The sequence below is a fragment of the Gouania willdenowi genome, unplaced genomic scaffold (assembly GCF_900634775.1).
Source record: "Gouania willdenowi unplaced genomic scaffold, fGouWil2.1 scaffold_32_arrow_ctg1, whole genome shotgun sequence".
NCBI lineage: Eukaryota > Metazoa > Chordata > Actinopteri > Blenniiformes > Gobiesocidae > Gouania > Gouania willdenowi.
The window spans coordinates 946,832-969,634 of record NW_021145091.1 but is presented as its reverse complement, the minus strand read 5'-3'; the positions used below and the strand labels follow the sequence as shown (position 1 = coordinate 969,634).

The 22,803-nt window shown below is 38.3% G+C and overlaps 3 protein-coding genes and 2 long non-coding RNA genes across 8 annotated transcripts in view; 2 read left to right on the top strand and 3 right to left on the bottom strand.

Annotated features, from left to right (window-relative positions):
• Positions 1–22,803, top strand: part of LOC114459559 (NACHT, LRR and PYD domains-containing protein 3-like) — a 629,510-nt gene that overhangs the window by 101,432 nt on the left and 505,275 nt on the right. The window lies entirely within an intron of this gene.
• LOC114459562 (E3 ubiquitin-protein ligase TRIM21-like) lies at positions 4,017–9,723 on the top strand. 3 transcript variants are annotated; one of them, XM_028441768.1, is made up of 3 exons: positions 4,026–4,142; positions 6,593–6,724; positions 8,009–9,723. In XM_028441768.1, exons 2-3 carry the CDS (start codon positions 6,704–6,706, stop codon positions 9,608–9,610), a joined length of 1,623 nt encoding a protein of 540 aa, XP_028297569.1. In that variant the 5' UTR covers positions 4,026–4,142; positions 6,593–6,703; the 3' UTR covers positions 9,611–9,723. The 3 variants fall into 3 exon arrangements, with proteins under 3 accessions (XP_028297571.1, XP_028297569.1, XP_028297570.1); XM_028441769.1 differs by lacking the exon at positions 4,026–4,142 and adding an exon at positions 6,009–6,351; XM_028441770.1 differs by lacking the exon at positions 6,593–6,724 and having other exon boundaries at positions 4,017–4,142.
• Positions 13,071–20,198, bottom strand: LOC114459568 (uncharacterized). Of its 2 annotated transcripts, XM_028441779.1 has the most exons (5): positions 19,841–20,198; positions 19,455–19,556; positions 17,371–17,454; positions 13,530–13,774; positions 13,071–13,249 (listed from the first exon to the last, which is right to left on the bottom strand). In XM_028441779.1, exons 1-5 carry the CDS (start codon positions 20,065–20,067, stop codon positions 13,227–13,229), a joined length of 681 nt encoding a protein of 226 aa, XP_028297580.1. In that variant the 5' UTR covers positions 20,068–20,198; the 3' UTR covers positions 13,071–13,226. The 2 variants fall into 2 exon arrangements, 1 of the variants encoding a protein (XP_028297580.1); XR_003673401.1 differs by lacking the exons at positions 13,071–13,249; positions 13,530–13,774 and adding an exon at positions 17,217–17,249 and having other exon boundaries at positions 19,455–20,197.
• LOC114459575 (uncharacterized) lies at positions 14,108–16,280 on the bottom strand. Its single transcript, XR_003673408.1, has 6 exons — positions 16,161–16,280; positions 14,998–15,231; positions 14,816–14,884; positions 14,601–14,705; positions 14,325–14,518; positions 14,108–14,178 (listed from the first exon to the last, which is right to left on the bottom strand). It is a non-coding gene; the product is annotated as an uncharacterized LOC114459575 (long non-coding RNA).
• On the bottom strand, positions 16,326–17,090 carry LOC114459577 (uncharacterized). Its single transcript, XR_003673412.1, has 3 exons — positions 16,952–17,090; positions 16,526–16,862; positions 16,326–16,437 (listed from the first exon to the last, which is right to left on the bottom strand). It is a non-coding gene; the product is annotated as an uncharacterized LOC114459577 (long non-coding RNA).

Here is a 22,803-nt window from a genome sequence, read left to right as displayed (position 1 = left end):
TCAATTAGCGTGTTGTTATCGACCTTCGTAGGACAGCTTCTCTCTGACAGGGAATGTTTGGTTAGTTGACGCCCGTTAATGGAGATTAATCCAGGATACAATTATCTAGATTCATAGCATAGGGCCTTTATGTCCTAAAATTATATCTAATTCATTAATTTAATTTACTACAGCAAAATAAATCACGTTTAAAAGTTTATTCTATAATTGTATAATAATGGCATTATTAAAACTGAACCTTGTGATTAACGCTGTGTTGCTATGTTTATCCAGTAACGTTAGCATATCTTCATCTATTATCTGCTAATGATGCCTTAATCTACTAGTTTAGCGGGGGATAATCCACTAACATGCTTTAATGAACACATGTAAACGTAAAAAAGTGCATCACAAACTGTCTAATCCACTCTAGGGTGTTTTTGGAACAAAGAGGAAAAGTTTTATAGATATTTATCATCGACTCAGAGCTAGCGAAGCTTTACAAGCAGTGAATATTTGTTTGACTGAAATACCGTAAATTCTGTAATATGTCACACCTTTTTCATTTAAAGATTTTGGTCTGTGACTTATCAGAGCTGAAAGTAATGGATTACAAGTACTCACATTACTGTAATTGAGTTGCTTTGATGGGTACTCGTACTTTAGTATATTTCTAAATCACTAATTTTATTTGTACAAGTACGTTTTAAAACATTTCTACACCAACCGCTACTGAGTGAATTATTTTCTGTTTTAAAATGATCAACAGACATTGTGAAACTACAAAAAATGAAATGACCAGACAACAACAAATGCATCACATCATAGTCCACCAATCAGATTAAACGTAATGCATTAGATCATAGCCCACCAATCAGATTAAATGTAATGCATCACATCATAGCCGACCAATCAGATTAAATGTAATGCATTAGATCATAGTCCAACAATCAGATTAAACGTAATGCATTAGATCATAGCCCACCAATCAGATTAAACGTAATGCATTAGATCATAGCCCACCAATCAGATTAAACGTAATGCATTAGATCATAGCCCAACAATCAGATTAAACGTAATGCATTAGATCATAGCCCACCAATCAGATTAAATGTAATGCATTAGATCATAGTCCACCAATCAGATTAAATGTAATGCATTAGATCATAGTCCACCAATCAGATTAAACGTAATGCATTAGATCATAGTCCACCAATCAGATTAGATGTAATACATTAGATCATAGCCCACCAATCAGATGAAATGTATTGCATTAGATCATAGCCCACCAATCAGATTAAATGTAATGCATTAGATCATAGCCCACCAATCAGATTAAATGTAGTGCATTAGATCATAGCCCACCAATCATATTAAATGTAATGCATGAGATCATAGCCCACCAATCAGATTAAATGTAATGCATTAGATCATAGCCCACCAATCAGATTAAACGTAATGCATCACATCATAGCCGACCAATCAGATTAAACGTAATGCATTAGATCATAGCCCACCAATCAGATTAAACGTAATGCATTAGATCATAGCCCACTAATCAGATTAAACGTAATGCATCACATCATAGCCCACCAATCAGATTAAATGTAATGCATCACATCATAGCCCACCAATCAGATTAAATGTAATGCATTAGATCATAGCCCACCAATCAGATTAAATGTAATGCATTAGATCATAGCCCACCAATCAGATTAAATGTAATGCATCACATCATAGCCCACCAATCAGATTAAATGTAATGCATTAGATCATAGCCCACCAATCAGATTAAATGTAATGCATCACATCATAGCCCACCAATCAGATTAAATGTAATGCATTAGATCATAGCCCACCAATCAGATTAAACGTAATGCATTAGATCATAGCCCACCAATCAGATTAAATGTAGTGCATTAGATCATAGCCCACCAATCATATTAAATGTAATGCATTAGATCATAGCCCACCAATCAGATTAAATGTAGTGCATTAGATCATAGCCCACCAATCATATTAAATGTAATGCATGAGATCATAGCCCACCAATCAGATTAAATGTAATGCATTAGATCATAGCCCACCAATCAGATTAAACGTAATGCATCACATCATAGCCGACCAATCAGATTAAACGTAATGCATTAGATCATAGCCCACCAATCAGATTAAACGTAATGCATTAGATCATAGCCCACTAATCAGATTAAACGTAATGCATCACATCATAGCCCACCAATCAGATTAAATGTAATGCATCACATCATAGCCCACCAATCAGATTAAATGTAATGCATTAGATCATAGCCCACCAATCAGATTAAATGTAATGCATTAGATCATAGCCCACCAATCAGATTAAATGTAATGCATGAGATCATAGCCCACCAATCAGATTAAATGTAATGCATTAGATCATAGCCCACCAATCAGATTAAATGTAATGCATTAGATCATAGCCCACCAATCAGATTAAACGTAATGCATTAGATCATAGCCCACCAATCAGATTAAATGTAGTGCATTAGATCATAGCCCACCAATCATATTAAATGTAATGCATGAGATCATAGCCCACCAATCAGATTAAATGTAATGCATTAGATCATAGCCCACCAATCAGATTAAACGTAATGCATCACATCATAGCCGACCAATCAGATTAAACGTAATGCATTAGATCATAGCCCACCAATCAGATTAAATGTAATGCATTAGATCATAGCCCACCAATCAGATTAAACGTAATGCATCACATCATAGCGACCAATCAGATTAAACGTAATGCATCACATCATAGCCGACCAATCAGATTAAACGTAATGCATCACATCATAGCCGACCAATCAGATTAAACGTAATGCATCACATCATAGCCGACCAATCAGATTAAACGTAATGCATTAGATCATTGCCCACCAATCAGATTAAACGTAACGCATCACATCATAGCCGACCAATCAGATTAAACATAATGCATTAGATCATTGCCCACCAATCAGATTAAATGTAATGCATTAGATCATAGCCCACCAATCAGATTAAACGTAATGCATCACATCATAGCCCACCAATCAGATTAAACGTAATGCATTAGATCATAGCCCACCAATCAGATTAAACGTAATGCATTAGATCATAGCCGACCAATTAGATTAAACGTAATGCATTAGATCATAGCCAACTAATCAGATTAAACGTAATGCATTAGATCATAGCCAACTAATCAGATTAAACGTAATGCATTAGATCATAGGCAACTAATCAGATTAGCGCCAAAACAGCATTGAATGCCAGTTATTTTCTCAGTTTTAGAGTTTATAAATGTATCTATACTTGGAGCCTGATACATTTTTTTTATTTTTTTATTGTGAATTGAATGAATTTGTTATTATTATTATTTTTTTTAAATTTCCATTTTGACAAACCTTTTATTTAATACAGATGCCTTTGTGGAAAATAAATTAGATTCCAATTGTGAAAGACATAATTTTTTTCCTTTTTATGGTTTCTAAATGATATGTTTACTGTATGTAAGAGAACCAACAATAACTGTGGGGGTGAAAGTAACTAGTAACTTTAACTTTGAATACTATTTAATTGAGCTACTTTTTACTTGTACTTGAGTATTTTATGTATGATTTACTTGTACTTCTACTTGAGGATATATCAGTACTTTTTACACCTCTGTGACTTATACAATGAAGCGACTTATATGTAAGTTTTTGGCCAACAGCGCCCCCTGGTGAGTAAAATGTTCATTAGTTTTCTATTGTTGTATAAGACGCTCTCTCATTGGTAGTAATTATGCCTGATGTAACAGTCTATACATACAGTATATCCACTATGAGGAGTAAAATGTGTGTTTGCATTATTTAATTTAATATATTTGATCTTCCTATGATAATATGACACACATTTAATCACAAAAGGCAACTTCGATCAGATCAATGTTGACAGGTTGTCATGGCAACTCAGGCTAAAATGGAAGCTCAATGTTGACAGGTTGTCATGGCAACTCAGGCTAGGATAAAAGCTGCAGAATCTACATCATTCAACAGAATCTCCTCCTGCACCGTCAGAAACGACTAAAGTAGCTTTAAATACATTGATTAACGTTGACCAACGGTTGTCATCAGTGAGCAACGTTTGAGACCAAGGTATAATAATAATAATGTCAACTTTAATGACTAATTTAGTGATTTCCCACAATCCAGTGAGTAAATACTGCTTGTTTTAATCTAAATGTGTTTACATATTAAGTCATAATCTTGTGTAAATGAGCTGATATTGTAAAGATCTTTGGAACGACTCAAGCTCCTCCCACTGCTGGTGCAAACTCCATTATTGGTTATAAGATCTTCTTTGTTCTAAGCATTTGGCGGATTAGGGGCTAGATTTCCAATGCTTTATATCAATTCTGGACTGGTGTGGGACAACATATATGTTTGGGACAATGCATCAATACAAAACATTTACGTCGACATATTTTTTGTGTCAAATGGGCGGGGCGATATGGCCTTTTTTAAATGTCTGAATATTTTCAAGCTATATGATGATATACGATATACATCTCAATATGTTGCCCTTGCCTTGAGATGATGCTTTTATGTATAAAACCAGAATGACAATATTCAATATATATTGTTGTTTTCTCTGTGATGTAATTGGGGTTTCCCCTATTATAGCATAGTGCACCCTCGGATCTGGGTTGGTTGCGTTTGAATATGCGATCGGAGTATCAAATGATTTGGTCTTGTACTTTCCTGGTGTGCCTAAGGCATAAAGCGGCGGTGCAGAAGGTAGATATATGTGACAGAGAATAATTACAATGACTAGGGTCATGTCTGGTGTAAACCACATGTACATTAGAGGTTGGATAGGGCCTTTGTAGTGGATTCCAGTCCTAGTTTCTAGTTTACGATGTCCTTGAGGTGGTAGATGTTATTGAATGCGACGACTGGTTGGCAAATTAGGAATGCCATATCTTGGCTTGTAGGGTTTATTCAGCTTGCAGTTGACGGCTCATCTGTTGGTTTTGTTGTTCTGTATAGCTTAATTTGGTCTCTGTGGACCCACTTGAGCTTTGTTTGGTCTTTGTGTTGGGAATCTTTATTTGGTACACCACTGAAGACAGTTTATCGGTGACGAGGTAGGGTCCGGTTGATTTGGGAAGAAATTTCTTATCTAGTTTGGTTGCATGATAAGCGTTTTTGCCGGCGGGCAGAGCAAAACTGTAATATTAGACTCTACCTCCCACCTGTAGTTCATCATAGGCATGTGCCAGTATCACCCCCCTTTGGTTTTGCGGGACGATAAATGCATGCATTTGTGAGTCAGCAGAAACATGGAACCAAGATGCCATTGACTATCCGTAACAAGTGACGGACAGCAAACAGATGGTTGAGGTTAAGTGTGGAGGCAAAGTCAGAGGAGGAGAGATTGTCTAGTGTATTGTCCCCCATGAGGCGAATCATCAAGGAGATCACGGGGGCCTTGGCCTTGTAACATCATCAGGTCTGGTTTTGCATGCGTAAGCAACCACTGGTCTGTTCGTGTATCTGGTACAGACCGGCACTGAGGCAGTGTGCTGAAAAGCCCAGATGGAATTCCTTGTTGTGGTCAGGATAGGCGAGGCACGGAGCCTTCGTTAGCATATCGATTAAAGTCTGCATAGCGTGTTGTTGGGGCTCACCCCAAGTGAAAGGGACATCCTTCTTTAGGAATGTGTAAAGAGGTTTTGCTAAATTGGCGTAATTGTCAATGAATTGCCTGGAGTAGCTACAGATACCAAGGAAGTTTCTTAAACCTGAGACATGCTGGGGAACCTTGAAGTTCTGAAGACCCTGAATGTGTTGTGCCTGTGGTTCCACACCCTTACCGACTAGGAGACCGACATAGTTCACTGTTGTGCGGGAAGATTGACACATGGACAGTGAGATTTTGGCACTGGCGCAGGTCAGTATATGGTCAATTTCACTCCCGTGGTTTGCAAATGTTGTGTTTTTCATTAATATGTCATCAACAAATATATGAGGGTGCCATGAGACTTTCAACATGGCTGCTGTTTGGTTCAAAGTTGTGCGACATCGGATTTGTCTCGACTACATTGATACCGTTCCTAAATTATTTCATAAAATGGTCCTGAGAGCAGAGCCAGCGGAGTCACGTGCGCGCTAGAGCCAATCACTGGAGAGCTCATGACATCATCACTGTGGAGTTAGAACTGATGACATCATCACTGTGGATGAGCTTTTTCTGTTTTTGATCACCGTCTTGCATCCAACACTGCACTATGTAGAGCACTTAGAGGTTCGCTTCCATTCTGTGCATCTAAACTGAACCAGACTGACTCTGTTCCGCCCATCTGTAAGATACACTGTCTCAAAGTAACTTTTGTGTGTGTGTGTGTGTGTGTGTTAGCGGCATATAATATATACATCGGAAACTATAACAGAATGTCTCACTGCATGTAAAGCTACATATTATTATTATTATTACGTATTATGACAGGCTCATATTTCACTGGCCTCAAATCAACAGGAACAAGTATTTATTAATTTTAATGTGACACATTTAACATGTGATCATTACTTTGTTTTATTCCAAGATATAAATTGTAAATTGAGGAAACATTGGAATTGAGCTGCTGAAAGGAAGTGACGGATTGCTGCTCTGCTGCTTTTTATGGGAACACCTTTAAACACTGAAGGGCTTAATTATGGGACATCTAACGTCAAAGGTAAGTTACGATTTTCTAACTGGTTTCTGCATTTAGCTCATTTTGTTAACATTTAAAACAGGGATTCACATCCAACAACATGTTACATATAATTGTACACAATATGTTTCAAGGCTGTAGCTATTGAATATTTTTGTAATCCAGTATTCTACTGAAAATTCCATAGATTAACATATTTTTTTAGTTAAAGAGAAATTATATTCATACATGAGAAACTAACATATTTGATGTAGGAATGAATGAACCATTTGTTTCCTTTTTTAGACAATCAACACTTTTGCTTTTTAGCAAACGGCAATTGCATCTCAGGAAACGTGACTAGTTAATATAAAAATGAATAAAACAAACAGAATAACATAACTTTCTACTTCTGCCAAGTCCAAACATCTTCTCAGATATTTACAACTACATAGATATCTTTATTTGAGGAACATTGAAGATAACTTGAACTAAAGTTTAGACTTGGTAACGTGACGTTTTCCATATCTTTAACTTTCATTCTACGGAGTCCAAATGAGGTTTGATATAAATGTAATGTTCATTTTGAAAAAAAAAAAACAGGATTGAAGTGCAAATATATCTAACCAGTTTCTAGGTTAGAGATTAAATATGTAAACAGTTTGCCATTGGTTTCCATCATCTACCACCCACCACTAAAAGTCATGTGATGTGTGATATCATCTAAGAAAGGTCTCTACTGCTCATGGGGAACGTATTTTTTTTAATATAAATTAGCCGTGAATGAATTAAAAAATAACCAATCAATTGCAAATCTGACTAAATAATCACGATTAATCACAACTTGTGAATTTCAGTCACAAATTGCACAGAAATTACGTGTATTTATAAGTTACAAATAAAGTAATTTAATTTGTTCCCAAACAAAATCACTGTTAAATGTAGTGTGTGGTCCATGCAGACTTTAAAGGTTTGTGCTATGTTAAACTTCAGTCTGTTATTACACAATATATTGGTTATTTTTTTTAAAAAAAAAGATTGTACATTAAAATAAAATGCGCAAAAAACCTAACCTATAATTTAGAAAAATTCCAGTGTCAATACGAGAGAACTTTAGAACTAATTTGAACCTTAAACATTCAAACTATTGCACTTTTACATTCAGCTGCTGAGGCACAGCCGACTGTCCACATTACTACAGGATGACAGAATCAATGCTAAATACTAGAGGTGATCTCAGTGAGATGGACTCAGAAATATTAGTAAAGGAATGTTCCACAACAATGAGAGTGTCCTGTTAATGTGCTGCTTGTCTCTGTCCCTCAGTTTGTGGACATGTCTCCTGCCTTCAGTGGGACGTCTGAACATCACTTCCTGTGCTCCATCTGTCTGGAGGTGCTCACTGATCCAGTCACCACACCATGTGGACACAACTTCTGCAAAACATGCATCAGCACACACTGGGACACCAGTACCACCAGCAGGTGTCCCGTGTGTAATCAGGTGTTCAGCACTAAACCTCAGCTGAAGGTCAATATTATGATGCGTGAGATGGTTTCTCAGTTCAGACGTGAATCTGAGAAGAAAGCAGCAGCACCAGGAGAAGTTCTCTGTGACGTCTGCACTAGAACCAAAGTGAAGGCACTGAAGTCCTGCCTGGACTGTGTGATCTCCTACTGTGAGACTCACCTGGAGCCTCATCTGACAGCATCAGGCCTGAGAAGACATCAGCTGGTGGAACCTGTGGAGAACCTGGAATCCATGATGTGTCCAAAGCACAGCAAACCTCTGGAGCTGTTCTGTCAGAGTGATCAGACACGTGTCTGCTTGATGTGTTCTGTTTTGGAGCACAAGAGTCACCAGTTAGTCCCTCTGGGAGAAGATCTGTTTGAAGACAAGAAAGTTTATCTTCAGCAGATGATCCAAAAGAGACGAGAGAAGCTGGAGGTGATCAGAGATTCAGTGAGATTCAGGAAGGAAGCAGCAGACAGAGGGAAAGCTGAAGGTGTGGAGATGTTCACTGCTCTGATGGAGCTTGTTCGAAGAGGCCTGAAGGAGCTGATGAAGACAATGGAGGAGCAACAGGAAGCAGAAGAGAGAGAGGCTGAAGGTTTGATCAAAGAGCTGGAGGAGGAAATCTTTGAGCTGATGAAGAGAAGCTCTGAGGTGGAGCAGTTCTCCCACTCTGAAGACCACCTCCTCCAACACTTCTGCTCCCTGAAAGCTCCTCCAGCCACCAAGGACTGGACAGAGGTCATGGTCCATCCATCATCATATGAAGTAACTGTGCTGAGAGCTGTAACTCAGCTGGAGGACACACTCAGTGACAAGATGATGAAGATAAAGATGTTAGAGATGAAAAATCTGCAGCATTTTGCAGTAGATGTGACTCTTGATCCTCTTACAGCTAATCCTTACCTCGTCCTGTCTGATGATGGAAAACAAGTTTACTGCAGTGATGTGTGGAAGAACCTTCCACACAACAAAGAGAGATTTTCTCCTTGTGTCAGTGTTTTAGGGAAACAGAGTTTCAGTTCAGGTAGATTTTACTTTGAGGTTCAGGTTAAAGGAAAAACTAAATGGGATTTAGGAGTGGTTAAAGAATCCATCAACAGGAAGGGATATATTACTGAGACTCCTAAGAATGGTTTATGGACTGTGACACTCAGAGATGGAAATGTGTATAAAGCATGTGAAGATCCTTTAGTCATTCTTCATCCGAAGTGTGTTCCTGAGAAGGTGGGTGTGTTTGTGGACTATGAGGAGGGTGTGGTCTCCTTTTATGATGTAGATGCTGCAGCTCTGATCTACTCCTTCACTCACTGCTGCTTCACTCATAAACTACACCCATACTTTAGTCCCAGTTTAAACCATGGTGGTAAAAACTCAGCACCTCTGATCATCTGTCCTGTCAATCAAAGTGAATGATCAGTGTCATGATGAAGTCTCACCAACAATAGATTCAATGGTTCTCTGCAACCATTCACTTCTCCAGGTTGGTTACACACTCCATCCAACCTAACATGTATGTTTCTCAACAGTGGGAGGAAACATTTTATTAAAGAAGTTTCACATTTGGTGTTTGGATTGTGATGAAATAAAAGTGGATTTAAAAAATATTTTACAAAATGATTCATTGTACAAACGTGTTACATTTTTTATGATCAGTTAAAATGTGTTAGTGGTTATTAAAATAGGAACATGATGATTTTTTTTCTATGAAATGTAATAAAAATAAGATGCTCAGGTTATCTAAGGAGTTTTTGTAAGTCCATCTATGTTTAATTTGTAATTGTGTTGAGTATAACTGTGGTACATTTTATTTTTAAGTGTTGTATGTGGGTATAAATGTTGATATATAAAACTATGTACACTTTAATTTTTCTTTTGTTTTTTGTCATATTACTTTTGAAACCTACATGTAAAAGAGGGTGATTGAACGTCGAAGAAGTTCAACTTGTTTATCCAGGTTTACTTAATTTTAATTGAATTTAACAGTTTTTTTTTTGTTTGTTTTTTTTATTTCTCTTTAAATTTTATTTCAAGAAAAAAGCACTTGTAAAGATCACAGGCATCTATACACTTTATTATTGTATCTGTCAAAGTGTGCTGTATGCCACCCTTTGTAAACTTTGTGTAATTGTTTAAACAAAAATACAGAAAAATAAAGAATTTACAAAAAAAAATGTGGTGAAAATAAAGCATTTGCATGAATTAAGAAGAATAAAGTGTTGAATGTTCAAACTTTAAAATGTACTTTTTAAGTCACTACGACTCTTCCTTATTATCTTACCCTTTAATTAAAGATAAACCGTGAAGTTTTGGTGTTTAAGAAGTGTTTATCTCACTGGTAGCCCTTTGGATTATTCACTAATTTTAAAGTAGCTCCATGTTTCACAAAGGTTGGTGACTTGTTCTTTAGATCAGTGGTTTTCAACCGTTTCAGACCGCAACCCCACAGAAATGGGTTTAAAGTAGCAAACTAGAGCGGGCAAAAAGTGACAAAGTGCTAAAAATGGTTAAAACTGTCAATATTGGAACAATTAGTTTGGTTCAGTTGCAGAAAAAGGGAAAGTATGAGCAAAAAACAGGGTCCTTGCCCCAAGGTTGAGAACTCCTGCTTTAGATGCTGGTTCCAGGCTGCTGTGGTGTGTGCAGTCTCCTCTGTGGCCACTAGGTGTCAGCCTCCCTCTGCTAACAGCCTGACTCTTTGGATGGAGGTTAAAAACCTATGTTTGGCTACAAAAAGTCTACAAACCAGTGACAATAAGCTGTTTCCTCATCAGAATCCCAGTTGTGAGGGAAGAAGAGGAAGTTTGTGTCGAGTTAAAACTTAAAGGTAGGGTCGGTAACTTTCTAAACCTAGCTTGATTTTGATGTAGCATGCTCCGACAGCTCCGCCTTCCGACTCCCCCACCCCCCTGTGCTTCCTCTGAAGCCACCCCCCCTCACTCACATGAACGCGCACGCAGAAGCAGACCTCAGCCAAGCGTATGATGTCGCATTCAGCGGTAAGATATACTTTATCATTTTATATGTTAAAAAAGTGACTAATTTACTAACAACGGTGGCGGCCAAGCTAGCATGTTAGCATTAGGTTACCCGGTAGTAAAGCGTTTAGAAGGAGGGCGACATTCGTCCCCAAGTTGTAGTCCTCCTGAAAACAAAGGTTTATTATAATGAGTTTTTCTTTACCACTACTCAGAGTATCGATCAGCTGGTCTGCCACTGTCCTAGAACATAAGTAATACATCTTTTACCTCATTTATTTTATTATAATCATTATTTTCATTTATTTGGCACCTTATTCATTTTCACCTTGTTATTGAGTTTCCCTTACAACATTGACTTTTCTGCGTGTTTATAATTATTATTTTTAGTGTTTTCATTTCTTATTGTTTCTTTTTAGTGCCACTTTTTGCCTAATTACCAGTCAGGGATAATACAACAGACAGAGAGAGGAGTATAGCTGTAGTCTGTAGAAACCTTTTTTATTATTATTTATTTATGTACATTCTGGTTTCTTTTTTATATTTAATATTCTGTATTTATATATTATTTCACCCGAGTGCTGCTTTTCTTTTCTTTCTATAATACAACTGGAATTGTAATTTCTCTGCCCGAAATAAAATAAAGCATATCTAATCTAATATTGTTTTTTTTTTAATTCAATACATGTAATAGAGCTGGGAAAAATAATGTCATGTCTACAGCAATTACAGATACATTTTTTGTTCAGTTATAATCATTGACGAAAAGCCTAAATGTTTGATATAATTTCTTATTTCTCTTTTAGAGTTCAGAAGGTGAGAGGTTTTATGCCTCTGACCCTGATTACAGTCCGGAGCCAAGTACATCGTGGAGTCAGAGGAGACGTGGCCGAAGTCAAAGGAGGATTGCCACAAATAGAGGCCAACGTCTCAGAGGCAGAGGACGGGGAACCAGAGGACGGGGAACAATAATCCTCGATCAAGATAATGCAAGTCGTGCTCAGAACCTGCAGGGTCTACGAATTGCAGATGAGCAGGTATAGCAAATCTAGGTTCTGCAATCAACATCACATGTAATAAACTGGCACGCTACTTAGTGTGGACACTAGATTCCTCTTAGAGAACAGTAAAGCTATATTCAATGAAACATTCCTAAATATCTTGAAAATGTTATGCTTTACAGGCCAGAATTCAAACACTAAACTTAGAGGAATGTCGTCAACTGCTGCAGCGCTGCTTGTCACGTGAACCAAGCATGATGTTTGACCTGCTACACATCACATCAGCAAATGCACCAGCACCTGGCACTCAAGTGTCAAATCAGCTGAGCTGGTGTGTGTGCAACAACTGCAGGGATATGCCCACAGATGTAGAATGCAAGTGCTGTGGGCAACAGCCAGAAGCTTGTATTTCCATATTGCCTCACATGGCAGCCTACATACTACAGGAGGGCCACCTGCGACTTGCCAGCCGAATTTGGAATGATGTCCGGGGCTTGGATGATCTGCCCAACCGAGGGGAGAGCAGCAAACAATTACACCATGCAGCCTACCGTCAATATGTTATGTGGCAATATGGGGCACTGGGACGAGGCAATAGACTTGTTATTCCTAGTTGCGTTGTGTGGAGAATCAGAGATTGCTTTCCAGATCTACTGGGACAATATACGGGTTACATCCCTGGAAGAGTGCAATAATGTTTCCATTATGACAAGTGTAAATAAATGTGCCCTGCACTGAGCAAGGTGTTGTTTTTTTTGTTTTATCTATTATCATTACAGAAGAAGTAGCTGTATTTACACATTTTTATATAGTATTTTGGCATTTGCTTGAACAAAAAGCATCTACAATCAAGCTATAACATTTTGAATCTCCTTACTAGTAATGATAACAAATGTGTACACTTGTACAATTTTTATCATAAAAAAGAAACGTCACATACACTTCATACAACTTTCATCCTGCAAAAACAATGGAATTAACAAAGGCAATACACATGAAGTGTTGGTCGGCAGGTGAGGCTCTGTATGTGGCAGCGTCGTCCACTGTGGGAACTTATTGTTTTGGCAGTGGTTCACCTTTAGAAAGAACATCAGAATTACATATCTGACAGTTACTGCATTTGATAGACAAACCACACCATTTCTATTGTATTTCACTCGATAACAAAAAGTCATTACAGTTTCAGTTGTTCATCAGATATGTTTATACAAATTCTTTAGTTTATTAGAGCTGTAAAATATGTACAAGTAGACCTGGTATAAATATTATAATATTATGTGAAGTAGATTTTTAATTAGCTTTCGCACATAAGCATATTAGTACTTTATAATCAACTTACAAAATAAGTCAACTCACCTCGCCCTCTGCTCAGTTGCATCTGCAACAGGTCCTGGGTGGCTGGAGCAGGGACACCTGACAGAACCCCATATTGACGGGGATCGTCAGGCCTCCTTGTTATGGTCCGTGGCAACCCTCCCACAGCAGACAACCTTTTCCTAAGGATTGCACTCTGGAGGTCTGGGATGTAGCCATAGTCTTTGTCTTCTTTTACTGTGTAGAGGCTCCACTTCTTGGATTTTTTATTAAACAACCTGCAATATCTGGAAAAACAGAAAGTATAACAATCTTAGGAATACATCTAAATAACCTAACCGTGAACAATAGGATGAGTTTTCAATTATGTTATTAACAACCTTCACCTTGACCATGTATTTTGTCATTACATAACCACACCTCAAAAATGTAAACAACTTTGGTGCATTTATTTATTAGATCTGTCTCCACTTATGGCCTTTGAGTGTTTTTATTCAAATATGAGTGTAACTGTAATACGACTTACTGAATGGAGCCATCATTGTTCTTCTTTGGTAGTCTGTGGATGTGGTAGTTGTAGTCCAGGCCAGCCAGCATTGCTCGAGCTGCGTAAACTGGTAGGGAGAAGCTGAAGCGCTTGCTTGCATACATGAGTATGTGATTATGAAAGGACTCCAGCTCTGCAGTTGACCTGAGAACACATTTAAACCACATACATTTGCTTTACTTTTTTGTAATATAAAATTCAAGACACATAATATAATAAGTATTATATTTATATTACAAAAAGTAATTGGGGGACTAATCCGTAAGTTGAACATAGACGTGCTGATATACCTGAAGTTTAAATATTTGTGGACTTTTTTCAGCCAGCGTCCATCCAAAACAATTAATGACAGTTTCTGGTGTGCAACTGAATGGCTCTTGATCAACTCCTTCTCACTGTTTTCAATCAATGGGCCATGATGACAGGCACCCAAGGCCCAGGAATGTTTTCCTGTCACATGGTGGAGGAGTCCAGTCCACATGTCCTGAGTAAAACCAGTTACAAATTTAAATACTCAATACAATCAGGTTTCTAGGTCGATGCAATTGCACTTCTATTATACTTACAAAAAATTGATCAGGGTTATCTGCAGTCTTGCAACAATACCAAAAGTGGTTACAGATATCCTTGTTCCAGGTCTGCAGAATGGTGCACTCCTTTTGCTGCCCAGCCTTGAACAAGAGCAAAAAAAAATAAAAATGGGATAACAAATGTATATATGAGAGGAAACATTGTGTAGCTGATTCAGCAATAATACCACCCAGAAGGATTATGAAATCACCGTATTAATTTTTTTGCTCAAGCTCTTTGACCCATGCCAAATGTCCAATGTCTTTATATTTTCCTTTGCCTGTAGGAAAAAAAATTCAAAGAATATATATCCAGTTTAAAAATCAAATCAATTTAAAAGCATAACAATGCAAGTGATGTTGTTGCAAAAAAATAAAAGAAATAAACAATTACTGAAGAGGGCTGATATTTGCGTATGAGCATCCGTGCAGACTTCTACGATTTGGAGGTCTTTACGCAGTGTCTCAAATGCTCGTATGAAGCCTTCCTTTTCCATGATTACGGAATTTCGCAGTGTCTCTCGCTTATCAATGTTGATAATAGACATGATCTGTTTGGAATCATTGTCCATGACAGAATATGTGCAATATTGTGCACAGAAACCTGGACTGTCCATGCGGGCATCACCTTTTGGAGGAAATAACAAAAAGAGAGTAAAAAAATCAGTTGAATCAGAATGGAGCCAAACACCAGTAAACTCCATCCATCCATTTTCTTACCCGCTTATTCCCGTTTTTTTTTTTTTTTAACAGGGTCGCGGGGGTCTGCCGGTGCCAATCTCCGGCTCTCATAGGGCGCTTGGCGGGGGTACACCCTGGACAGGGCGCCAGTCCATCACAGGGCAACAGAGACACAGACAACCATTCACTCTCTCATTCACTCCTATGGCCAATCAACCTTACAGTCATGTTTTTTGGATTGTGGGAGGAAGCCGGAGTACCCGGAGGAAACCCACGCAGCACGGGGAGAACATGCAAACTCCACACAGAAAGGACCCAAGTGTCCACCCCAGGGCTTGAACCCAGGACCTTCTTGCTGTGAGGCGGACGTGCTAACCACTAAGCCACCGTGCGCCCCCACCAGTAAACTAAGAACTGATTTTGTCTACATTTTATTTATCCATTTTGACTTATAACTCACTCCTTCACTTTTATGTCTACAGTTTTATTTATTTATTTTAATCACAATGCATCTGCCAGTCTTATACAATGTCTTGGAAAAACAGTTATATTATATAGAATATATCAGTGGTCTTCAAATGGTCAAGAATCTGGACCCATTCTATGTTCTTAATAACAATCGTGGATCCGTATTTCTTCAACATTTCAAACAGTATAATGATCAACAAAAATGACAAGTTGGTGGCATTGCAAGGGGAAATGTCAGTAATCAGTATAAATAACTTTTGGCCACATAGATTTATTTGCAGGCACTCTTTCATGACTCAATCAAAATGGCTCCACAACCTATGTTTTGGTTTAAAATCAGCCATTGAGAACCACAGGTGTAAAACATTTTTCAGTGTGTGTGTGTGTGTGTGTGTGTGTCAAACTCACCCAAGGCGACAACAGGCCCTTTTGCCTGAAGCTGGGTGATGATTGCGGCCCTCTTCTGACTCCAGAACTCCTTTGTAGTGTCCACACAGTAGGAGTCCCGAGACCTGAAGAATGTTGATCTTTCCACCATCCCCAGTTTCATGAACTTGAATAACAGGGATATCTTGTTGCCTGATAGTAGTATATTAGTAGACAGCATGAAGTCTCCAACTAGCATCCCATATTTCAAAGTGGGCTGGGAACACCATTTCCACACTGTATGACCAAAAGGACATTTCTGTGGAGGGGGAAGGGGCGCACATTACAAAACAACAAATATGAATGTGAAAAACATATACGTTTAAAAAACACAAAAAATGACTTACCCATTCAATTACAGCAGCTGTTCCCCTGGACTTTATATTGATTTCAAATGGGCCAGTTTCCATGCACTTTTGCTTGGTCTTTGAGTCTTTACCAGGACACGTGTTTACAGGTAGACAGAGATACTCAGCAAGCTGCTTCAGGCTGTCATGATATGTGATAGAAGCAGGATGACCAATAATATCATCCTCCACCATAACTTTACATGACTCTGGAAATGTGTGAAGGTCTGTGTCGATAGGATCTGGGATATTGGCTGAAACATCATGCACTGTGTCTTCCATGCTGATTGTAGGAAGAGCATCCAAGCAAATTTTACTGTTGAGAGCACCACCAGTCCTGTTGTAATAAAAGTAGCTATGAAAATTACACCTCCCAAAAAACACATTATTGTGAGAACAAGTACAGAAAGATGTAGTTGTTCATACCTCACACAAATACGAGGCTTATAGGTTGATTCTTCACTGTCATCGTCAGAATCGACCTCCCTGGTTACATCTTCTTCTGATGATGACAAAGACTCTGACTCTTTATCAGGGTACCAGGTGCTATCATCCCAGTCAATACTTTGGTAGAAAATATACATTCATAGATTATTCAAACAATACACAATTTTCTATAAACAGAGAAGTAAAATCATCTCACAACAAAGAAACTTACATTAAGTTCCGAATGTCATGAAATTCATCAGCTCCAACCTCAACGTTTAGGTCCTGGGACGGCATACTGAATACACAGGCAAAGAACAATAATTGAGGGATATTATGACATGTTACTGTGATGCAAGTAAAGCAGCGTGCATTTTTTTTAAATAAATGGAAAAAAAATATAATTATAATTACCATACCTTGAATCCAATTGCTGAAGAGCTGTCTCTTCGGGACCACTAATGTCTAACTCCTGGACTCCAGCAACGGAGAAATTATCATCTCTGTGAAAATGACAGAATTACAGAAAGTAATCAGCATATGTTAAACTTGATTTGAAATGCATTATTTTTTAATGCAGCAGAATGCCTGCAGGAAATAAAACGAGTTCAAAGGAGAGCCTGGAAGACAATCAAGGGCTCTCTCATCTGGATGACACAGAGTACAACATAAGATCCCCCCTCCCCCCCTTGCCTTACGTACAGATCTCCCCCAGCCCCCTCCCCCCAACCCCCACCCCCCCACACTATCGGCATATACAGTGGTATGCAAAAGTTTGGGCACCCTTGTAAATGTTCATGATTTTCCTTAATAAATAATTGGTTGTTTGGATAACAAATTCCAGTTACATTTATCATATAGGAGACAAACACAGTGATATTTGAGAAGTGAAATAAAGTTTATTCGATTTACAGAAAGTGTGCTAGAATTATTTAAACAGAATTAGGCATGTGCATAAGTTTAGGCACCCTTGCATCTTATTGATTTTAATACTCTTAGCACTAATTATTGGAACTCAAAATTGTTTTGGTAACCTCAGTGATCCTTGATCTCCATACACAGGTGAATCCAATCATGAGTCAGGGTATTTAAGTAGGAAAATTCTAGGTGTTTCCTCTTTGCATCTTCTCTGATTAGCGGCAACATGGGAGCCTCAAAACACCTCTCAAATGACCTGAAAACAAAGATAATTCAACATCATGGTTTAGGGGAGGGATACAAAAAGCTATCCCAGCGATTTAAGCTTTCAGTTTCAACTGTGAGGAACATTGTGAGGAATTGGAAGACCACAGGCACAGTTCTAGTTAAGGCCCGAAGTGGAAGACCAAGAAAGATCTCCGAAAGGCAGCGGCGCAGGATGGTGAGAACAGTCACAGTCAACCCGCAGACCAGCTCCAAAGACCTACAACATCAGCTTGCTGCAGATGGTGTCACTGTGCATCGTTCCACTATTCAGCGCACTTTACACAAGGAGATGCTGTATGGAAGAGTAATGCGGAAAAAGCCTTTTCTCTGCACACGCCACAAACGGGGTCGCTTGAGGTATGCTAAAGCACATTTGGACAAGCCAGCTTCATTTTGGAACAAGGTGCTGTGGACTGATGAAACTAAAATAGAGTTATTTGGGCATAACCAGGGGTGTTATGCATGGCGGAAAAAGAACACAGCATTCCAAGAAAAGCACTTACTACCTACAGTAAAGTTTGGTGGTGGTTCCATCATGCTGTGGGGCTGTGTGTCCAGTGCAGGCACTGGGAATCTTGTTAAAGTTGAGGGGCGCATGGATTCCTCTCAATATCAGCAGATTCTGGAGAACAATGTCCAGGAATCAGTGACAAAGTTGAAGTTGCGCCGGGGCTGGATCTTTCAACAAGACAATGATCCTAAACACTGCTCAAAATCTACTAAGGCATTCATGCAGAGGAACAAGTACAACATCCTGGAATGGCCGTCTCAGTCCCCAGACCTGAATATTATTGAAAATGTATGGTGTGCTTTAAAACGGGCGGTCCATGCTCGGAAACCATCAAACCTGACTGAACTAGAGATGATCTGCAGAGAAGAATGGTCCAAAATACCTCCCACCAGAATCCAGACCCTAAGATCAAGGATCACTGAGGTTACCAAAACAATTTTGAGTTCCAATAATTAGTGCTAAGAGTATTAAAATCAATAAAATGCAAGGGTGCCTAAACTTATGCACATGCCTAATTCTGTTTAAATAATTCTAGCACACTTTCTGTAAATCGAATAAACTTTATTTCACTTCTCAAATATCAATGTGTTTGTCTCCTATATGATAAATTTAACTGGAATTTGTTATCCAAACAACCAATTATTTATTAAGGAAAATCATGAACATTTACAAGGGTGCCCAAACTTTTGCATACCACTGTACATTTAGTAATAGCGTGATCCACGTAGAACAAACGACAAGTTAGGAAGAATGTTCGATAGCATGGTAATACAACACATGTTCATATCAGCCTAAAGTTACACGCACCTCTCAGACAGTGACTCGGGAGCAACAGTTGACACAGCGGGGTTAGGTAGTCTCACAAGTGAGTCCTTCCACGGCGTTGAAGTCGACGGAGCACAGTTATAGCTAAAAAGAATCACAAATATCCTACATTACAGCTGTTGACCGCCCTGCTGAAAGCAAACAACACACACGCTCAAACACGCACACATGTATACTGTACACACTGTAGCTGCTAAACTAGCTCGCACTAACAGAGAATCAACAGTAGCATCGGGCTAATCCAACAACAGAAATACTTTGCGACATGTATCGCTAACATTAACATCTGGCTAATATGACAAATAGCTTGAATTGCTTCCACTATTTTAAAAGATAACACAATCACCCAGGCAACAAAACAACCTTACCTGTCCAAAAGTAATTCAGCAACCATAGCATCAGTTTTCAGGCCCTTGTCCTCCTTCAATTGTCGCCATCGTTCAAAAGATGTTCCGATGCAGATTTTTGTCTTTCCTCTCGCTAAATCCAAAGACCTCTTTTTTGCAGCTTTTTCTAAAAACGTCTTTCTTTTCTTGCCCTTCTTAGCAGGACAAGACGTTACCAGTAAACGTGGAATAGGTACTTTCTCCGCCATTCTGTTGTCTACTTCCGGGCTTCCTCTAACAACGGTGACGCGCTTTTTAATGTACGCTCGTGCACGCACGGGGCCGTGAGCGAGCAGGAAGACCAGGAGACGTGATTGGTTGAAAAAAAAAACAAACCGTGAAAATCCCATTGGTCGCAGTTATTGCAGATTTACAGACGCTACAGTTGACAGATTTTCTTCGTTCCTTTTTCAGAATACATAAGATCTTCACATCTGTCCGGACATAATGAACATTTCTACCAAAAAGTGTATCTGGAGATAGTTACCAACCCTACCTTTAAATGTCATAAAATAATACATTTCTATCATTTCACTGTTCAGCATTTCAACTGGGAATCCCAATTATGGTTAAAGAAAAATACTGACCACAACATTAAGGAATGTGATCTAATATAAGGAAAGAAATGTCTTCAAATGTTTCAAAGTTTGAATAAAAGCTGTCAGTAGTGCAATACTTTGATTTTCCTGCAGGTGTCGCTTCAGGCTTGTTGTTGACACACAGCTTTGTACTGTCTGTCCCTCATTTATATCAAATATAAAGTTTGTCCACACATCTGCTCTTCTTTGTGGTCCGAGATTTTTAATAAGTGGAAAAATGCTGAATCTTTAGTTTTGAGAAGAATTGTAAGTTTCACGACTTGCAAAGTTTACAATTTACAAATTGTCATGAGAATAATTAGGTGGAAACTACAAAACTAAGAGGGCAGTGTTCGCCACAAACAATCATAGAAGTACTTGGATCAATTATTCACAGTCAAACTCAAGCTTTAAAGAAGGCCAGCACATGGTGCAGAACCTTCTGAATCCAATTTCTCACAGCAACTGAATGAAGAGTGAAAATCCTCCTTATATAGTCCAGTCCAGCTGATTGTCAACAACTCACAGTTGTGCTCAACTCTACAGGTGCAGCAGATCTCCCTGATTGACATGATGAGCTGGACATGGCTGTGCACTTTGTACCAATCTGTAACAGTATGGTAAATCCCCCAATAGATCCCCTGGAATTATCAAACATTTTGGCCTCAGTAAAAGATAACCAACAATTTGATCTCATTTCACATTTTGTTGCTATTTTCCTGCATGGAAACATCAGTGACAGTCAAAGAATCTTGTTAAAAAATTGCAAATATGGTGAAAGTTGCATTTTTTTGCACAAGACAAATGTTTTGTTCAGACCTTGATGTATTTTACCACCATGTAGACCCTTATTTGTGTAAATGTGGACAGAAAAACAGAAACAAACTTTACGTGGAGAACGATTAAAGACTCAGACTTTCTCAAATTCAGCCCAAAATAATACTGAAATAAAGTACATATTAAAAATACTAGTTAATTACAGTATTTACGTGGATTAAATTAAAGCAGAATTAAGTGTTTACAAGATAGAGGAATTATTTAAATTCAGAAATGAAGTTGGAATAAACCAGCCACCTAATTCAGATTTAAGTTTAAGTTGGAATTAAATTTGCATTAGGAATTAAATGTTTACAAGGTGAAATTAAAGAGGATTTAACTTTTATTCTGAATTAAAGAAAAATTAAAGCTCAAATGTAAACGTGGCCAGTGAAAATAAAGAAAAACTAAGCTGACTGAATAAATAAAAGTCCAGCAGAAGAGCTCACCTACTCCAGGGTCAGCCTTCTATGAGGCACAGGCCTGCCATGCCCCTCCCTCATCCTGATGGGATCCACCAAACAAAGAACATAGGGAGATGTTAGTGTCATGTAGAGTCCTACTTTCAGACTGTGGTGAGTGTGTGAGGATCAGTGTACTGTGAGACCCTCTACTGGCATGTTTACCATCACCACAGTACCCTCCACAGTGAGCACACCTGTTTGGCTCTGCACTGGAGCAATGTGGACGTCAGGAGAGGGGGGTCCAGCAGCAGGCTGTCCTCATTCTCTAGTGCTGTTGACACATGGCCCATTCCCCATTAAAGTGTGGCCCTTCATATAGAAGGTATTCTCTGCAGTTATCTGCTGGTAACTGCAGGGAATAAGTGAAAAAAAGAGGTAGTTTAAGTTGTAAAAGTTACAAGGTCATGATGAACCAATTACACAGTCGTAGCCAGTATCAGTGCACAAAGTAACAATAAGTGCAGGATCAGATATTTATATACTGCATTTTATATAGATTTATATTTGACAAAGTGAAAATATAGAATACAGTTGTATGACATCATGTGTGAGATGTTAATGTAATATATATAATTATTTAAGCTCATTCTGCCTCTTCCTGAACTGTACATCTATTTTGGAGATATTATGTATAGATTATTTTAAATGTGCAAAATAGATAAATAAAAATAGATTAATTACATTTTATAAAATATGTTTAGTAATTATTTTAAAAATGGCAGTGGGCTGACAAAGTATGAATTTTTTATTTTATAAGTATTACATGTTTTAATTTATTTTAGAACTTACATTTATTATTTTTAAATATCTGTATTTTTTATTTTATTTTCATTATTACTAGACATTTCAGGCGACACCAATTCATTTCCAGGTGACCCCACATGGGGTCACGACCCCAATGTTGAAAAACCCCTAATGTAACCACCACAGAGGAGCAGTGGGCTGCTAAGGTGTAAAATTGTTGTTGTTTTTTGTCTTTTTATTGTGGCCACCCTGAGGCCACCCTGAGGCACACCTGTGCAATAATCATTCTGTCTAATCAGCATGTTGATATGACACACCTGTGAGGTGGGAGGGGCTATCTCTG

What these genes read in the sequence shown, in the direction of transcription:
- LOC114459568 (XM_028441779.1), bottom strand. Translation starts at nt 20,067, where the DNA reads ATGGCGGAGAAAGTACCTATTCCACGTTTACTGGTAACGTCTTGTCCT. An exon ending in CCCGAGTCACTGTCTGAGAG is followed by an intron (nt 17,455 to 19,454) that starts GTGCGTGTAACT and finishes TCATTTTCACAG; the next exon opens with AGATGATAATTTCTCCGTTG. An exon ending in CTTCAGCAATTGGATTCAAG is followed by an intron (nt 13,775 to 17,370) that starts GTATGGTAATTA and finishes CTGTTTTTCCAG; the next exon opens with ATATTGCAGGTTGTTTAATA.
- LOC114459562 (XM_028441768.1), top strand. Translation starts at nt 6,704, where the DNA reads ATGGGACATCTAACGTCAAAG. An exon ending in TGGGACATCTAACGTCAAAG is followed by an intron (nt 6,725 to 8,008) that starts GTAAGTTACGAT and finishes TCTGTCCCTCAG; the next exon opens with TTTGTGGACATGTCTCCTGC.